This window comes from Sceloporus occidentalis, unplaced genomic scaffold (genome assembly GCF_023333645.1).
Source record: "Sceloporus occidentalis isolate IW3139 unplaced genomic scaffold, rSceOcc1.0.p SCAF_1, whole genome shotgun sequence".
NCBI lineage: Eukaryota > Metazoa > Chordata > Lepidosauria > Squamata > Phrynosomatidae > Sceloporus > Sceloporus occidentalis.
In genome coordinates, this window is record NW_028316981.1 from 68,560,294 (window position 1) to 68,577,413 (window position 17,120).

Consider the following 17,120-nt stretch of genomic DNA (forward strand, 5'->3'; position numbering starts at 1 on the left):
AGGGCTGTGGGATAAACTGGAGTGTCATGTGTGACTCATGGACTTTACTTTGCCCATCACTGGAATAAAGCATCTATGGATGTGCTTTTTAAATTGTACCATTTTAGTTCTTTGTATTTTTAAAAAATGTACATTTGATTTGTGTGCATTTTACTTCTCCAATGCATACCAGACTCAAAGATATGTAAATTTCTGAGGCAAGGTGAGATTTGCCCTACGAAAAGCCTTCACAGTAGAAAAACCAATACTGGAATTAGCAATAGTAATAGCAAGTATATTTCTATAACGCTTATCAGTGCACTTAAGCACTGCCCCCAACAAGCTGGGTACTCATTTTAACAACCTCAGGAGGATGCCTGGCTGAGTCAAGCTTGAGCCCCTGGCTGGTATTGAACTCACAACCTTGTGGTTTGTGAGTGAGTGGCTGCAGTACAGGCACTTAATGAATTCTTCAGCATAGACCTACAGCAGATAAGTACATAACTACATTGCTAGAACAGTTATTCTCACCAGACAAAATCTTTACAGACTGAGCAAAATGTAGGTTGCCCAAAGAAGGTGGCAATAAATTCATGGTTTTTGATGTAGTGGATCTTTGCCTGTTTGATTGCGCCTCTTCTGTTTATAGTCACCGTTCCCCCATCTTCCCGCATTGATTGCTTGCAGTCTAAAAGAAATAAAATTGAAGTGAAATTTGCTGAAAAAACTGTTTCACTTTTTCATAGTAATTTAGATTTTAACAATTAGTTCTTAACTGAGTAATAAAATGCTACAAATATGCTTTTAAAAGCATGTACTTTTTCCTCTTTGCTCTTAAAGTGCTGCAGAAGTTATTTTAAGTTAGAAAGGAACCTAACTAGTCAAGCAAAACCTACCCATTGTGTGCAGCCTCTAAGCCAGATAGTAAATACCCAGCCAGAGATGCAGTACTGCAGAAGACACATGGTCCCTCAGTCTTCCTCTCCACTCACCATACTGGCTACAAAAGTTTGGAACACATATTATAGCACATAGTACATTAAGACCTGGCATGTTATTGAACAATATGCCCTTCATTATGCAACCCATAATTTTATTCTCAGACACTTTACTCCAGGGCTGATCTCCTAGAAAAACCAAAACGCTTCCTCACTTTATCGTTACATAAACTCTACCAGTTATAACAAAGTGACTGAGACCACCCATTATTAATACAAGAAACACTTTTCTTTTTTCTGCTTCAATACAAATGAAGTTTTTGTAGAAAGCCAAGGTTGTTATGAAGCTTATTTCTTTTTTTTTTTAAAGACCTGAAATTGGATCATGAATGCACCATTTCTGGGTTGGTCTGTTCATTAAAAAAAAAAGTCTTAAAAGTGACAAAGGAGTGTTACAATAGGCAATAGCCATGCCGCTAAATGGTTTCAGTCCAAACTATCTGAAAGACCATACCCTCCTATACAAGCTAGCACAAATTTTAAGATCTGCAGCTCTTTGTCATACTTGTATATAAATTCTCTATCCTACGGTTTACTCAGATATTGATTTTAATAGGTCTTACTCTCTTAGCAAGCGTGCAGTTTTACAGGACAATATAATGCATTTTTACTCAGAAGCTAGTCCCTCAATATTTATGCTAATAATGTACTTAGGACCACAGACTCAGATCTTTTAAAACCAAAGTAAAATAAAGCTTTTGTTCAAGAATATTTTCATGGGTGCTGTCAGGTACAAAGAAACTCAGAAGTCTGATGTTCTATTTTGTGCACAATTTCTGTTGCCATTTGCAAAATGTTTGTACCTAACTGACATGATTAAAGAATTAAGTTTTGATCCAAAACAGCTCATTCTCCATCTAGGGGAGGGCAATGGCATCATGGGCCTGAGCAGAATATGAAAAGAAGGTGGTATTTTATCAACAAGCATGATGACTCTACTTCAGGTGGTATTAGTACAGGTTGAAGCTAGTAGGGAGAATTTCTCTGTAAGTTAAATACCAGAAATAGTGTCATTTTAAGCACCACTTCTATGGTAATATTTTAAGAGAGAGAAGAGAGAGTGAACCAAACACCCACAAAGGGCATGATCTGTGGTGGTTCCTGTTTTTCCATATTTTGAAATGCAGAAGAAAGGACATATTCACTGACTATTTCAAACCACTGGTCACTAGGACAACTCTCCCTTTCGATACACTTACTATATTAAATGTAATAATTCCTATTAGAAATAACTGTAATTTTCACTGTTTTAACAATTAACAATTTTAAATGATTATTTAGTGATATTGAATAATATCAGCAACTGAACTGCTTATAACTGAACTGTAGAAAGGAACTACCGGACAGAAATTTCAGCTCTGAAATAAAGGACATGCCTGAGAAAAGAACACATGGTAATACTTCCTTCTGCCCTCTCCCACCCCCAGCATCAGCCCTTTCTTCTTAGACCATGCACAATTCCTCAATCACAGTGCCTAATTTATCAGTTTTTGTCATGCTTAATGTGTTCTTTTAAGAAACAAAGTAAAAACTGATTGTTGGCAAGATCTTTCCTTTTCCGACTCTCTCTCACTTGTCCTGCACTCTTCACTCTTATTTTCGTCTGTTGATTCTTCATGTAAAGTGTAAAGTTGGAAAGAATGTGTTTGGTTAATCTCATCTTTAAAAAGTATCAATATTTCAACACCATTTTACTCATCTTTAGCGTTCGCTCTCTTTCATAAAATGAATGGAATAACATCTGCTTTTTATGAACTTTGAGCCCTGGAGGAAAGAAGCAAGACACTAACCAGTTCATTCTCAGAGTGGAAAATTATGCACTACTTTCCCTAACCAGGCTTATCTCTCCAAAAACTGGGATCCCTCAAAGTACATGTTTCTCTGAAGTGAAGGAAATGCATATAGGACAAGTTTCAAAGTCTATTAAATTCTACATTATACCTCTCAGGGCATAAAATATGATTAGATAACGTGACGTCGAAGGCTTTCAAGCCAGCCTCCATAGTTTTTTGTGGGTTTTTCAGGCTATGTGGCCATGTTCTAGAAGTGTTTCTTCCTGACATTTCACCAGCACCTGTGTCTGGCATCTTCAGAGAATAACACTTAGATAACACTCAGGGAGGGGGATCTTGATTGGTAGACCTTGAGGAAGTGTGTGCTTTTCTGCAATAACTGAGGCAATTCCTGCTAACCTCCAGTGTAGTCATGTTGTGATTCACTTCTCATCTCCACAGGGTTTTCCAACAAATTAACACAAAATGTTTCATGGGCTTGTAAGGAAAAGGACTGCTGATTGATTGTAAAAGAAGGGTGGGTAAGCCTTGGCTGGCACAGCAGGAAAGACTGGACTTGTAGCAACTCTACCCATAGTGGATGATAATGGTGGTGGAATCTGTATGTCTATGGTGATCCCTTCCCACATGTTAAAAGTAGGTGGTGGGTATGTTCTTTAATAATGCAGAATCATAGAAAGGGGTCTCATGGCCCATCAGGTTCAACTTCTTGCTTTATGCAGGATCACCAACAAGAGCACTCCCAGCTGGTAGCTGTCTAGTCTCTTTCTAAAGACATCCAAAGAAGGCGATTCCCACCACCTCTCTAGGCATTGCATTGTCAGACTGCCCTCACAAAAACACACAACAGCTACCATGAACAGCAATGTGATAGGGAGAGGTATCAGAGAATAAAAACAACAACAACAACCCACTAGCTTGTTAAGGCATTAAAAAAGCAAACATAAGCCATTGTCTCATCCAATCTCTCCTTAGTTTACAGCTTCCTCAGATCAAGGGATGGATCTTTAATATTATTTGGTGGCAAAAACAGAAGCGGTTTAATATATCGGAAATGCTAAACATAATTTAAGCCTGGAACAGCACACACACTCCAAGACATAGACACAAGCAACAACAAATGACAGAAGCACCCATGACTTTCAGCTCATGCATGATCAACTCTAGCCAGACAAAGGTAGGTGCTAGTTGTCCTTTCCCATCATACTGATTCAGAGAGAAACAGAGAATTAACTGCCTTTCCTCCAGAGGGATCAGAACCATAATATATGAGAGTGTCCTGCTTTTTATTTTAATAGAATAAAAAGTATTCTTGGGTGCTTTGCAACCCCACCCCACATTTTCCTGTTCTTTTATTTTTACTTTTCTATTCTCACAATTCTTCAAAAGTTATTGTCATTATTCCACCACTCCAAACAAATGTAAATAACCAATTTTGCTAACTTTTCTTTAGGAATGTTGTTGTTGTTGTGCACCTCCAAGTCATTTTTAACTTAGAGCAACCTTATCACAGGTTTTTCGTTGGCAAGATCTGTTTTGGGGAGGGGGGGAACGACATGCCTTTTACCTTTCTCTGAGACTGAGAGAGTGAGTTTCCATGGTCCAGCAGGGAATCAAACCCAGTTCTCCAGAGTTGTAGTCCAACACTCAAACCACTCCATCAACTCTTAGTAAAGAAATAGGAATATAATACTGCTAATGGACTCTGAATCCAATGTTTCCAATTGGCACATCTCCAAATGTGGAAGTGACTGTGTGATCTTTTTAGCACCAGGGAATGGAGAGTGGCCGCCTGTACTTGCTACTTCTATCTTTCCATTACGGTCCCACAAAGCAACTGCTTGCTGGTCCCAAGACAAGCATAAAAAAAATAAAGCTTATGGGTATATACAGCAGAAACTAAAGCAGTGTCTGGTCTAGTCTAGGAGCAGACAGACTAACCCAGATCATCCTTGAAACAAGAAAGTTATCAGATCTGAATGTGTAGCATATGGTGCCACACTTTTTAACAACAGCTACAGCTCTTGTTCAAACACAGTTCTGGATATGGCTTATAGTTCTTGAAACCAGAATTACTGTCAGTTTATAAAATACTTCTGAAAGGTCTCAGCTCTTTAAAAAATGCATTGAAATTATGAATGATTTCAAAATAAACTGTTGCAATTTGAAGGGTCACCACAATTAGAACAAATTGTTAGCACTCAAACTGCTATAATAGTTGGTGAGGACAAAGAAGTAAAATTTAGATGAGTATTATTGGATTATTGGGCTATTCTGTATTTTACAGAGCATTTCAAAGGTGTTTTTCACAATATTTCTTTATATTTTAAATGTTACACTACATATACTATACCCCAACAGCAATTCCCAGTTAACACCACAGACCATCACTTCCACACTTTTAAATGAGCTATCTTGCTTGTGGCCACAATGGGAACCAAAAATGTTTGTTAAAAACAATTCTAGGAAGAGGACAAGACTAGGGAGCTGCATATAGCAAAACTGAATTCTGCAGTATGCCAAAACACATGCACACAAAATTAAAAACAAACAAACAAAAAACCAAAAAAAAAAAAAAAAAAAAACCCACCACACCCTTACAATTTAAGGGATTACTGGGGAGGACATGCACCTGATTTAGACCTTAAAGACCTCCTGCAACTCAAGTAGAATATAGCATTTGTCCTCATGGAGTCGGGCAAGTCAAAACAAAAAACAAAAACAACCCCCACAGAATTAGGCTTCTGCATACAAATTACTTGCTGACACAGTAAGTGGCTATCATATATTTCTCCTAATGCTCAGTCTCTCCACTGCATTGTTTTGAAAGATATACCTATCTGAATTCCAATATACACTTGTTGTTCCTGATCCAGCAAGAGTGTGCATAGAAGAATGTTTCTATCAGCAACCTTCTTAGTTGAATCCAGGCAAGGAAGCTTGCGGATGTGATGTACAAATGTAAGTGGAAAGAGAAAACTTCCATCATTCCCATCTCTACCCTTTACACTTCTCTTCTTCTTTTCAACAAGTTTTGGTGGGTCCACAAATAAAAGTTTAACAAAGAAAAAAGGGCCACTTTACACAATCTGTGGTGGTGTAGTTGTCCTTTTGCATTCAAGTTCACAGATGTTGCACACTATTTTGCAAATTCTGTCACTTAAAGCATCTGAAGAGAAAAGCACAACAAACAGCATGGAAAAAGCTAACCACAACTCTCAAAACTAGAAACATTAACATACACAATCAAGTTGTCTTTGAAAACAAAGGATGCAATCTTGTTCCAACTCTCTGAACTGTTCCCACTGAAATGAATAAATGCTGTGAATGAGCTGAGTAGAAATACTGCATTTCACATTTATCCCCATCACATGCAAATTTTTAAAATGTATTTCTTTAATTTATTGAATTTGTATCCCGCAATACATCCAAACTGGATTCACTGCTAGTGGCTGATACTGGAATGATTTCTTGTGTGCTCATAATGGTGTGCTTTTATTAATTTAGCTAGAAGCCAGTGTAATATTGTGGTCTGAGTGTTGGACTAGGACTCCAGGAGACCAGGGTTCAAATCCTAGCTCAGTCATGTAACCCCACTGGGTGAACTTGCGCAAGTCACACTTTCTCAGCCTCAAAGGAAGGCAAAGGCAAACCTTTTGCGAAGAAATCTGGCCAAGAAAACCATGTGATAGGTTTGCTTTAGGATCACTGTAAGGCAGAAATGATTTGAAGGCACACAATAAGGCAGCTGGACAGAAGTAGTCAAGACTGCAAGTATCAAAATAAATTTTGCACATGTACTTGCTAAACATTCTTCACAAAATAAATACAGAGGAAGAATCCAATTTACATAATAAGCACCTTACTATCTATATGATCTTTTCCATGCTACCAAATTGCATGATAAATATCAAATTGCAACAGAAAATTCTAAAATACCAATCCTACGTTTTTTACAGAGAAAGTGATTGACTAACCCTTTCTTTTTGAAGCCGAAGTCAGGAGCATGGTAATTCCAGAAAGAAAGCTAGTCCAGCTGCCTCCAAAGTGGTTTAAGACAGAGGGAGACTCTCAGTGTTAAAATAAACCATGCACTAGGTACTAAGGTCTGTGACTGGATAAGGTAAATATCTTGATTCAAATAAACAAAGACATTGGCAACTAGAACAGTGTGCTGTTTGTAAGTATCGTCCATGTATCACAGAAAAATGGAAGATGCATTCATGGGGATGTCAATCCTCATGTGCCACTGCCTTTGAATTTTTAAAAAATTAATAAAGGAGAAGATATATTAATGTTATTGCTGATCATCTTGGAGAGTTTGTTTTTGGCAGGTGAAGTCACCAGAACCAAAGTTCAATAGCCAATAAAGTCAAGTGGGCCTTACCCAGTTTCTGCAGGGAGCATTTTCAAATGGGATGTAAGTTAGACACCAGGCCCTGAGAAGATAATATACCAGCCTGAAATGACATGTGGTATCTCACTATTATGTTTCATAATTTGATTACACAGGTCCTAAGACTTTTAGGTCAAATGTAACTCAAAACATTTTTTTGCTGGGAAGTTAAACTCAAGAGTATTTTCCTGACTTTATTGTATGAAAAATTAGCTTTTTCATTTCATAAAAAACACCAGGTTTATTTTACTTCACACATAACACCATAAAGTTGTAACTCATATTTATATAAATGATAGTAACTCATAACAATCATGGATCATCAAAACCTGACAGGCATAGTCAGAAAAGCACTGTAGAAAATCATTGTTTTTTCATATAACACATTAATAATTTAGATATATCTTGTAAACTTCAGGCAATAAAAAATAAAACAGAACAAAGCAATCACAGTACATGCCACTGGAAAAGCAAATATTTGATTCTGCAGTTCTCTTCTATAAATCATGCCATTTTTACAATGAAAATGCACTCATCATAATATTGCCATTCTTTAAAAAAAATTACAACATCTAATAATAATTGTACACAACTGTATACTAATTAACTTAAGCCATTTCAAAACTAACATAACCACGAAGTGATACAAATACTGTATAATGTAGTACCAAGATAGTACAGGGAAGTTTTAGGTGCTCCCCAAAGAGTTCAAGGTTCACACTGTGGTATAGGACCTATACAGACCAGCAGAAAGCGCTGGCTTACGGGCAGAGTCAGGGTGTAGCGTCCTGACACCGGATGCCCTAACTCTGCCCTCATGGCACATGATGCAGCATCAAAGGGGCGTCATAAAGCTGCGCACCACAGATATGGCACCCTTTGGAGAGTGCAAAAAGGAACCGCTTTTTGTGGCTTCTTTTTTGTGCTTTGCAGAGGTTGGATCGGGGCCACGGTGTGAGGTTGCCCAATCGTGCCAGGAAAGGGGTGGCTGCATGCCACCCCTTAGGGGCAAAGCCCCATATTTATTTAAAAGAGACTTTAAACATGATGGTTAGATCCCATGGGTAGAAGCTTGTCAATGCACTACAATCAAAAACATCATGAAGTGTGTGCAGCCAATTACTCTCTCTGAAACAGAATAAGGGCCTTCATTTACAAGAGGCTGTGTAGTCTAGAGCAAGGTGTCAAAGAAGAATCCATAGACCCTAGTCCTATATAAGATGCATGGCAAACTAAATTAGGAATGCCATACTAGCAATATTTCCTTATTCTTCTAGCTATTCCTATGTTTGTAGAAAAGCATGTACATATTCTTCTAGCTACATTTTCCTGTACTTAGCACCCCTTTTTGGTTACAGCATTTATCTAATTATTCTAACTGATTAAAAAATTTCAAGGAAATAAAAAGTTGTCCCAACTAATCATAAAAGTACTTAAAAGTGCATTAGGTGGTAATCTAGTCGAAATTTGCCAAACTGTAATGATTATTTAGTGGTGAAACATCCCCTCTTCTTTTTCTGGGTTAAGAGAATATCAGTTTCATCAGTCTGGGCATATCTGATTATTATTATTTTGCTAATGTTGATCCAGACCTCTATCTTAATTCTTCACATTAATTCTGCACATCCTGGATTCTGCAAGACCTAGCACAGCCCCAGAAGCATACAAAAGGAAAGAAAGCAGCAGAAAGGTCCAAACTCTGTACAACGTCTGAGGAAATCAGAGCCGATGATTGTGGGTCAAAGTGACTTCCTTTCCTGAAGAAAAACCACTGGCTGCCAGTGTATGCCCTTGTAACTTGTTGATAATAGGAACAATTTGATAAGAGGCTGGAGCAAATCTGTGGTATGGGCGGGGGGGGGGGGAGGGGATGAATCTGTAACACCCTTGGAGATGATCAAATGTACTTATGGAACAATGGGTAAACAATGTCAGAGTGGCACACTGCCCCATAATGAAACATTCCCCTAGAAAGTTTCTCACAGCACATGAGGCATGGAACAATCTCTTCACCAGACCATCTTCAAACAGAAGAGGGATGCTACCTGTCTATTCACAACCCTATTTCCAATTCTGCTCTGTTTCAGTTTCTAGTTTCCATGATAAGCATGAATCCATAGTCCTTGCCTTTGGTTCAGCATGACCCACTGGGGTGTAAATTTAGAATGAGATTAATAGTCAGTGCCTGGAGCATGGTGTAGTGGTTTGAGTGTTGCAACTTGACTCTGGAGATCAGGGTTGAATCCCCACTCAACTACAGAAACCCACTAGGTAACCTTGGGCAAATCACACTCTCTCAGCCTCAGACAGAGGCAAAGGTACCCCTCCCCCCGCCAAACCAATCTTGTCAAGAAAATTCCACGATAGGGTCACCTTAGGGTTATCGTAACACAGAAATGACTTGAAAGCACAGAACAGCAACAAGTTATAGATACAGGCACAGACACTGCAGAGGCAGACAAGTGGAACCACTGCATTTCAAGCTATACTTCCATGTAACAAGTGAATAATTCCTAACCCTAAAATAGAGGTGGAGGTTAGGGGGGTAGCAGTTGGGTGACAGCTCCTAGTATTCCTTACCGTCAGCTACACTGGCTTGGGCTAATGTCTCTTACAGTCCAATGACACCTGAAAGGACATCTGATTCCTATTGTTGGCCTAAATCCAATTGTTGATTCTGTGCAGCTGTCATTGCTACATGCAGACAAATCACTAAAGACTAGAATTACTGTTAAAAGTTGGAGATGGGATGCTAGAAGATAGGTCCCTCCATCTTGGAGTGAGGTACTATCTGTCTATATGCATATCTGTGTTTTAACTGATTTTATGTATTTGTAAGTTTGTTTTTACTGGTTAATATTAATATAATTTTGAGATACTTTGGTCAATGACCGTAAATAAAATTAGAGTAAATAATTAGAGCAGTCAATTTAATCCCCCCGTTCTGGGGGGATTTCCAGAACAGATCCCTCGCATAAGGGAAGGGTGGACTGTACAAGTGGGTTCAGATGACCTTGGATACCTTTAAGAAATGCATGAAGGAGTGACATGGGCCAAACCCACCATGCATGATGCCTACTGTCTGCATGCAGTCTGCTTTATATGAGTATGGGCTCTTCTTTGTATACAATGTATGCAACATCCTACCGCATATGTTGATTCCTGACTATACTAGGATCCTATCTTGTGAACAGGATCTATATGTGTTCATGTGGGTATGCACATTAAATGTCTTCTCATGCATGTCAACCATGTCAGGAAGGGCATGGCAGCTAGACAACCAGCAATCAGCTACAGAGCTTGTATTCACACTTCTGCACCCCTATGATATATTTCCTGAATGCTCTCGCCTCACAAGAAACATACCTTGTTGCAAATACAGTTGGCCCTTCTTATACACGGATTTTTTATACACGGACTCAAGCATCCATGGTTTGAAAATGTTCAAAAAAGTATAAATTTCAAACATCAAACCTTGATTTTCCATTTTTTATACAGGGCACCATTTTGCTATGTCATTATATTTAATGGGACTTGAGCATTCACAGATTTTGTTATCCACGGGGGATCTTGGAAGCAAACCCCAGCGTATAACAAGGGTCCACTGTATGTAGCATTTCCTGATACATAATTAAGATTGGGACTATCATATTTCAAAGTATGAAGAATGCCTCCCGTTTATTGTCTTTCTGTTAGTAAGTGAAGTCTTTTTTATTCCAACAGGCTTTTAAGAAAGCATTTTTTTAACAAAAGGGCTTTTAAGAGAGTGCTGTACTATTTTTGTTTTAATTCTTTCTAAAGCATATACTTTAAATTGTTTTAATACTTGAAGACTTTACTACTATTTTAGTGCTGACCTCTGTATGTTTTTAGTTATATACTCAGCCCTCCATATCAATGAATTCTCTATCTACGAATTCAACCATGGCTTGAAATATTTTTTAATAAAAGAAATTCAAAAAGCATGTGTTGATTTTGACATTTTATATAAGGGACACCATTTAATATGCTATATAAAATGATACTTGACCATCCATGGACTGTGGTAGCCAAGGCACCAGGGGATACCAAGGGCCCATGTATTTTACCTGAGCTACCTTGAGCCCCAGTTTTGAGGAAAATGTAGGGTATAAATAAAGTTAAAGAGGAGGTGTACTAATCCTTTTATAATATATTTTATGTTAATTAAAAGAAAACTCTCTCCTTACCGCTATCTTCAAGAAAATATTGTACAGCCATCAATACTTTCCCTTGAGGTTGTAAATCCAGCTAAAAAGAGACAAACAAATGGATTAAATGTCAATTACCTGAAACTTTACAATAATCTCTCTACACAGAATTAAACACATCATAGGTATGAGATACATGGGGTCACAGTTAAAATGTGCCTTTCCCCCACCAGAGTATTTCACAAAGACAACAGTGCTGATAGTCTGAGTTTCCTAAGTAGGACTGATATGAATTCATACATAATATGGTGACTAAAAGTATAAACACTTCACAAACAATATGGTTACAGAGGTTACATATCTTTTGTATGAATCCAAGCGTAATTGTTTGTCATTCTTTGCTACAAAGAACTTATCCAAATTAACGAAACGATTTGAACTCAAAATCCAATCCAGTCCCTCTACTTTCTCTGCTACAGCACTGTTTCTTTTTGAATGCCTAGGTTGGAAAATGATGGTGGGAGTAGCTCTTTGGTGCTTCTTTTCAAAGGACCACTGAGAGGAATTGAGCTCTGAAGGACTTGAATAAGAAATTTGCATATGTTTCTGAGTTAAAATCAGATAAAATTATCGCATTAAAGTTAAAGGCTATAATCACTGTAAACATAGTCACAATTTTCTTTGCTTTGTCTTTTCATCCTTTTTGATGTGTGTGTGTTATCTTGGCCCTGCCTGTGACTGGTCTCTCCCACACATTGCACATCCATGATGTACCATAGTACATCATCCATCCAGCCTTTAGGGTCAGCACAGCATTATCTGCCAGAATTTTGCAACTTCACTGGCATTGTTTTCCTTTGCTTTGTCCTCTATATTTTTTGGTATATACCCCTACGTTTACCCTCAATGTATCCACAAGTGATATAAAAACCATACTTTTGGCCCCAGAACATACCCTGGACTTGTACATGAGCTCAACTTATTACTGACTATATATGGTATGTATCAACTATGGATTAAACAGGCTATTTCTAACAGACATTTTAGAAAGCCAACCTCAAGACAGTTATCTTCTATTTACATACTATTTTACTTTAATAAATATCAGTACCTTGTGGTCTGAATAAACACAGATTTTAAAATCCTTGTTAAAGACAGGGCTGCACTATTAAAGGTAATAAAACAGTAGCTTGGATGGCAGAACTTTATTCCTTGAAGCTAAATGAATGTAAATAACAACAGTTCATTTCATTTTTACTTATTTATTTAAAAGTATTTTACCTTTTAATGCCCCAAAATTCACAAGAGGTCTCGCAATACGATTCCAAATGAAAAATTATCATATGTTAAAAAGACATATAATGCACAAAATTTCAACAAGCTGTTCAACCATCACTGTCTGCTGAAAATCTAGGCAAAAAGTTAAAAGCATTTTAATCTGGGGTCCTCAGTTTAGTGATATAGGATTCAGACAGACCTCTCTACTGAGCAAAATCCATAAAAGGGGCATAAACAAAGACAAGGCTCAATCTCTGATCCTCTATAAAGACTGAAGACAATCCTAAAAACTGAGCAGGCTCATAAACTCCTTTAGATATCCTGATTGTATACTATATGAGGCATGGAGCCCTGGTGGCGCAGTGGTTAAATGCCTGTACTGCAGCCATTCACTCAAGACCACAAGGTTGCGAGTTCAAGACCAGCAAAAGGGCCCAAGCTCGACTCAGGCTTGCATCCTTCCGAGGTCGCTAAAATGAGTACCCAGACTGTTGGGGGCAAATTAGCTTACTTGCTAATTAGCTTACTTGCTGTTTACCGCTATGATCTTTGGAATAGCGGTATATAAATAAAACAAATTATTATTAATTATGATTAATTTCATGACATCATACTCACCCAGAATTCTGCTTTCCCGTTGCCCTTCTTACATCTTTCAGCCAAAACAGATACACCTACAGTCACCTCAGATACTGGCTCTTCTGCTGCCTTCATTAGAACAATCTGAATCACACGCCCTTCATAGATGTGGGCATCAAAAGAAGATTTCCAATCTGGGTACATGGTAGGCTTCTTCTGAATCAGTGTTTTGCCTCTCTCTGGAATTGGCACAAAAAGATAGGATTGACAAATTACCATGAACAATTACCAACATTCATTATAGAAAGAACTGTTGTAACCAAGTGGTGACCTTCATTTAATTAAACCAAAGTCAAGAAATACTAACTCAACAATTTTGAGAAAATAGTACTGCTCATAAATCTAATTACCCAAATATATTTATTTATAGTAACAAACCATCCAATGTAAGAATGGTCAGTACACTTTTGGAAAGACATAGTCATGGGTAAGATTGCTTACCCCTTCTAAGAAAAATGTACATGTCTAATTTAGGTAAAAATCTTCACATTATCAGACCAAAGAGTAGCATCATCCAAGTTGAATGGAAACAGTAATTGATCCCTTAATATTCAGTAATGTTTTTGACATGGGGTTTCAGTTCACAGTTAAGTTTCGGGTTGATGCTGTTTTGTTTGATGCATAGTTCTCAGAATGATGAACTGTCCAAACAGTAGTAAAGAATAGCACCTCAGTTTGTCTTTATTAGGCAAGGCCTGCCAAAACCAACATTATAAATTAGATACTTGACAGTCTGATGTTAGTTTGCCAAATGAATTCCGCAAATGTTCATAAATAACCACCTGAGGATATTCCGCAGAGTTCTGCTTTATTTCCTCTACTTCTGTCAAAAAGCTTTTACCTGGATACAGAGGCCCTCCACTAATAGCTGTTCAGAGCAGATGTTTCCCTTAATGAAAATCTCATTCTAGCCCCCCCTCCTTCCTTCTCTGTAAATCTATTTAATCTAGAGATCACAATAAATTATAATACACAATCATCAATAAGTAGGTGCTTCATCCATTCCTGGACAGGGACAATTGAGAATTTATGCACTTCCCATTTAGATTACTGCAATACATGGAGCTGCCTTTGAAAAATGACATGGGTATTGTAGCTAGCACACCATGTGGCAACTAAGCTGTTGGTGGGAGCATCATTACAGAAGCCATAATCAGGTGATTTTAAGGAACAGCATTGTATGCCAATATGCTTTCAATCTCAGTTCCAAGAGGTTGATGATAACTTTCAAAGTCCTACATGGCTTGACCTCAACATTTTAGGGAGCAACTTTCTTTGTACACACGTGCACCTGCTTCAGCATTAAGGTCTGGTGGGAAGGGGGCTCTCTTTGATGCTTCATCACTGGAAGACCACAGAGAGACCCAGGAGATAGTTTTCTCAGCTGTAGCAGGCTGGTTGTGCAATTCCCTCTCTTTGGAGGCCTGGTTTCTGCTGATATTGCTTTTATTTCAGCACCAACCTGAAACCTGGCTGTTCAACCAAGTACTTAAGGTCTACTTAAAGAGCCCTGGTGGTGCAATGGTTAAATGCCAACACTGCATCCACTTGCTCACAAACCACAAGATTGAGAGTTTAATCCCAGCCAGGGGTTCAGGGTCGACTCAGCCTGCCATTCTTCCAACGTGAATGAGTACCCAATTTATTGGGGGAAATTAGCTTACAGTTGTAAATCGCGTAGACTGCTTAGTGCAGTATAAAGTGGTATATAAATGAAGCTGCTATTGCTATTGCTAATGAGTTCATGGCTTATTTTTCCACCTCCATCAGTCTGAGTCGTCTTTTTTGAGGGTTTTCTAACAGAGTTTTAAAATGATTTCAAGAAATTTTATTGATTGTATCCTGAAACCTGTTTAATAAGACAAGTTAGACTTACTGAAATAAATTAATGGATAAATAATTTATCCATTCTCTTGTTACATTTTAAGAGGTGTCATAGACTAATACTTTCATTGCTTAATGATTACATCTTAACATTTTTCATGTTAAGCTTCTGATTTAAAACAAAGCAACAAGATAAAAAAAAGGATAATCAGAATGGCTGATATGGTGGTGGTAAGATATGTGTGTGCGTATATTACTTACCCTTCTTACCCTACATAAGGTTTGTAGAAGGGGTCCTATTACAGAACATCATAGTAGCAGACACTCATTTAAAACCTTGCAGATATACAAACTATGTATCTTTGGGCCCAAAGAGGCAGGCCAAAATAAAGCTGCCTTGTGTCACTTTGGAGGTATGCTGTTTAAATTATGCAGGCGTCCGAAGAGGCCGGAAGCTGCGCCAAAGTTATGCTGCAGTCCTTAGGAGCGCCTTCCGGCCTCTTAGGACGCATGCATTGTTTAAACAGCACACCTCCAAAGTGACATGAAGCAGCTTTATTTTGGCCTGTCTGTTCAGGCCCTTTCTTACAAATTTACATCCCTGGTTTAAAGCACTTTCTAGGTACAACCATCATCTTTGCATTTTCACCATTACCCAACCTCCAAACTATATGCTTTGAAATCCTGTGAATTAATATTTTGCCCACTTACTTGGAACATATCCCTATCCACTCAGGGATACTTACTTCCAAGATAACAAGAACAGGATCAGGCTGTCATCTTGCCAGTCCATTAAGACTATTTGAAAAGATCTCAACTCCATAAACAGAGTCAAATCATTTTTTTACCTGTAGTCAAGGCCTCTTTCATTTTTATTGCACAGAAGGGCTGCAGTTGCTCTCCTTGATCCTGCACAGGCCCTATCTCAAAAGAATTGAATGATATCCGTAAAAAGGGAGCCATGGCTTACAGCACAACAGGGAACCTATAAAGGAAAGAATAAAAACAGTGAGAAGGGACAATTTAGAGTTAATTTGGAATTAAAGCTACCATGAGCACTACCCTTTACTATGAATTTTAGGACCAAATATCGTAGCTTTCTCCTGAAAACCTAGTTGCTTTATTCACTAGAAGCATATGTTGAGTGGAAAGCAAATTAGCATCTCTGCCTGCATCTGCTGCTGTGGACATACTGGCTCAGTCCTTAAGGAATAAGCTCATGGACTGTAACTTTCCTGCGCCTTTTATCCTGTTGAAACATGATTTAGGAGGATATTGGAGATCTTCAAGAAAGACATGGAATACAGCATGAAAAGCTTTAGAAGGATGGCAGTGCAAAGCTATAAACATCACCGCTTTCCACTAGTTGCATTTGAATCAAAGCCATTATTTCTTTGGATGGCAGCCACAATTGGTATAACCTTTCCTGCTAATACTTTATAACCATTTCAGAGATTCACTCACAATCCATTTATATCATCATGGTCAATATTACCCTGTTATGTTCAGTGTAACAATGTACCAACATAAAATAATGTTGCTGGATCAGACCATAATTCCTACCTCCTGTACAATCATTGAAATGCCAACAGGAAGTTCAGAAGCAGGACTTGAGTCCAAAAGACTCCTCTCCTGCCCATGTTCCCCAGTAACTGGTATTGAGAGGCACACTATTTATAATAATTCATGTAACACATCACTATCATGACTATTAGCCAAACACAATCTTATCATCCATAACAAAACTCCTCCCTAAAAGATATCTAAGTCAGTGGCTGTCACTACATCTTGTGATAGGAAATACGTACTTACACAGTACATAGTAATTCTTCTAAGCATTTCCTTCCATTCTGGCTCATTGTCCATCTTGATAAGACTCTTAGCCTATCACTATTACATTACATCACACTGTAAGAAAGTGAACTTGTACAGTATTAGGTTCCTGCATTTTTTTTAAATGCTCCATGTGTCAGCTTTCTAATTGATCTGGTCATCTGCACAGGGCTACATTTTCCCCTGCTCTAAACAAGAGCCCAATTAGCTC

General features: G+C 38.1%; 1 protein-coding gene across 4 annotated transcripts in view; it reads right to left on the minus strand.

The window, feature by feature from the left end:
• PRKCD (protein kinase C delta) overlaps positions 1–17,120 on the minus strand; it is a 129,621-nt gene that overhangs the window by 29,240 nt on the left and 83,261 nt on the right. For 2 of the 4 annotated variants that reach the window (XM_089523886.1, XM_089523875.1), the window contains exons 2-5: positions 15,925–16,061; positions 13,232–13,431; positions 11,375–11,435; positions 511–667 (exon numbers count right to left, since the gene is read on the minus strand). In XM_089523886.1, coding sequence (XP_089380012.1) covers positions 511–667; positions 11,375–11,435; positions 13,232–13,431; positions 15,925–16,039 — 533 coding nt within the window. In that variant the 5' untranslated portion in view covers positions 16,040–16,061. The other 2 variants (XM_089523897.1, XM_089523907.1) reach the window with 2 other exon arrangements.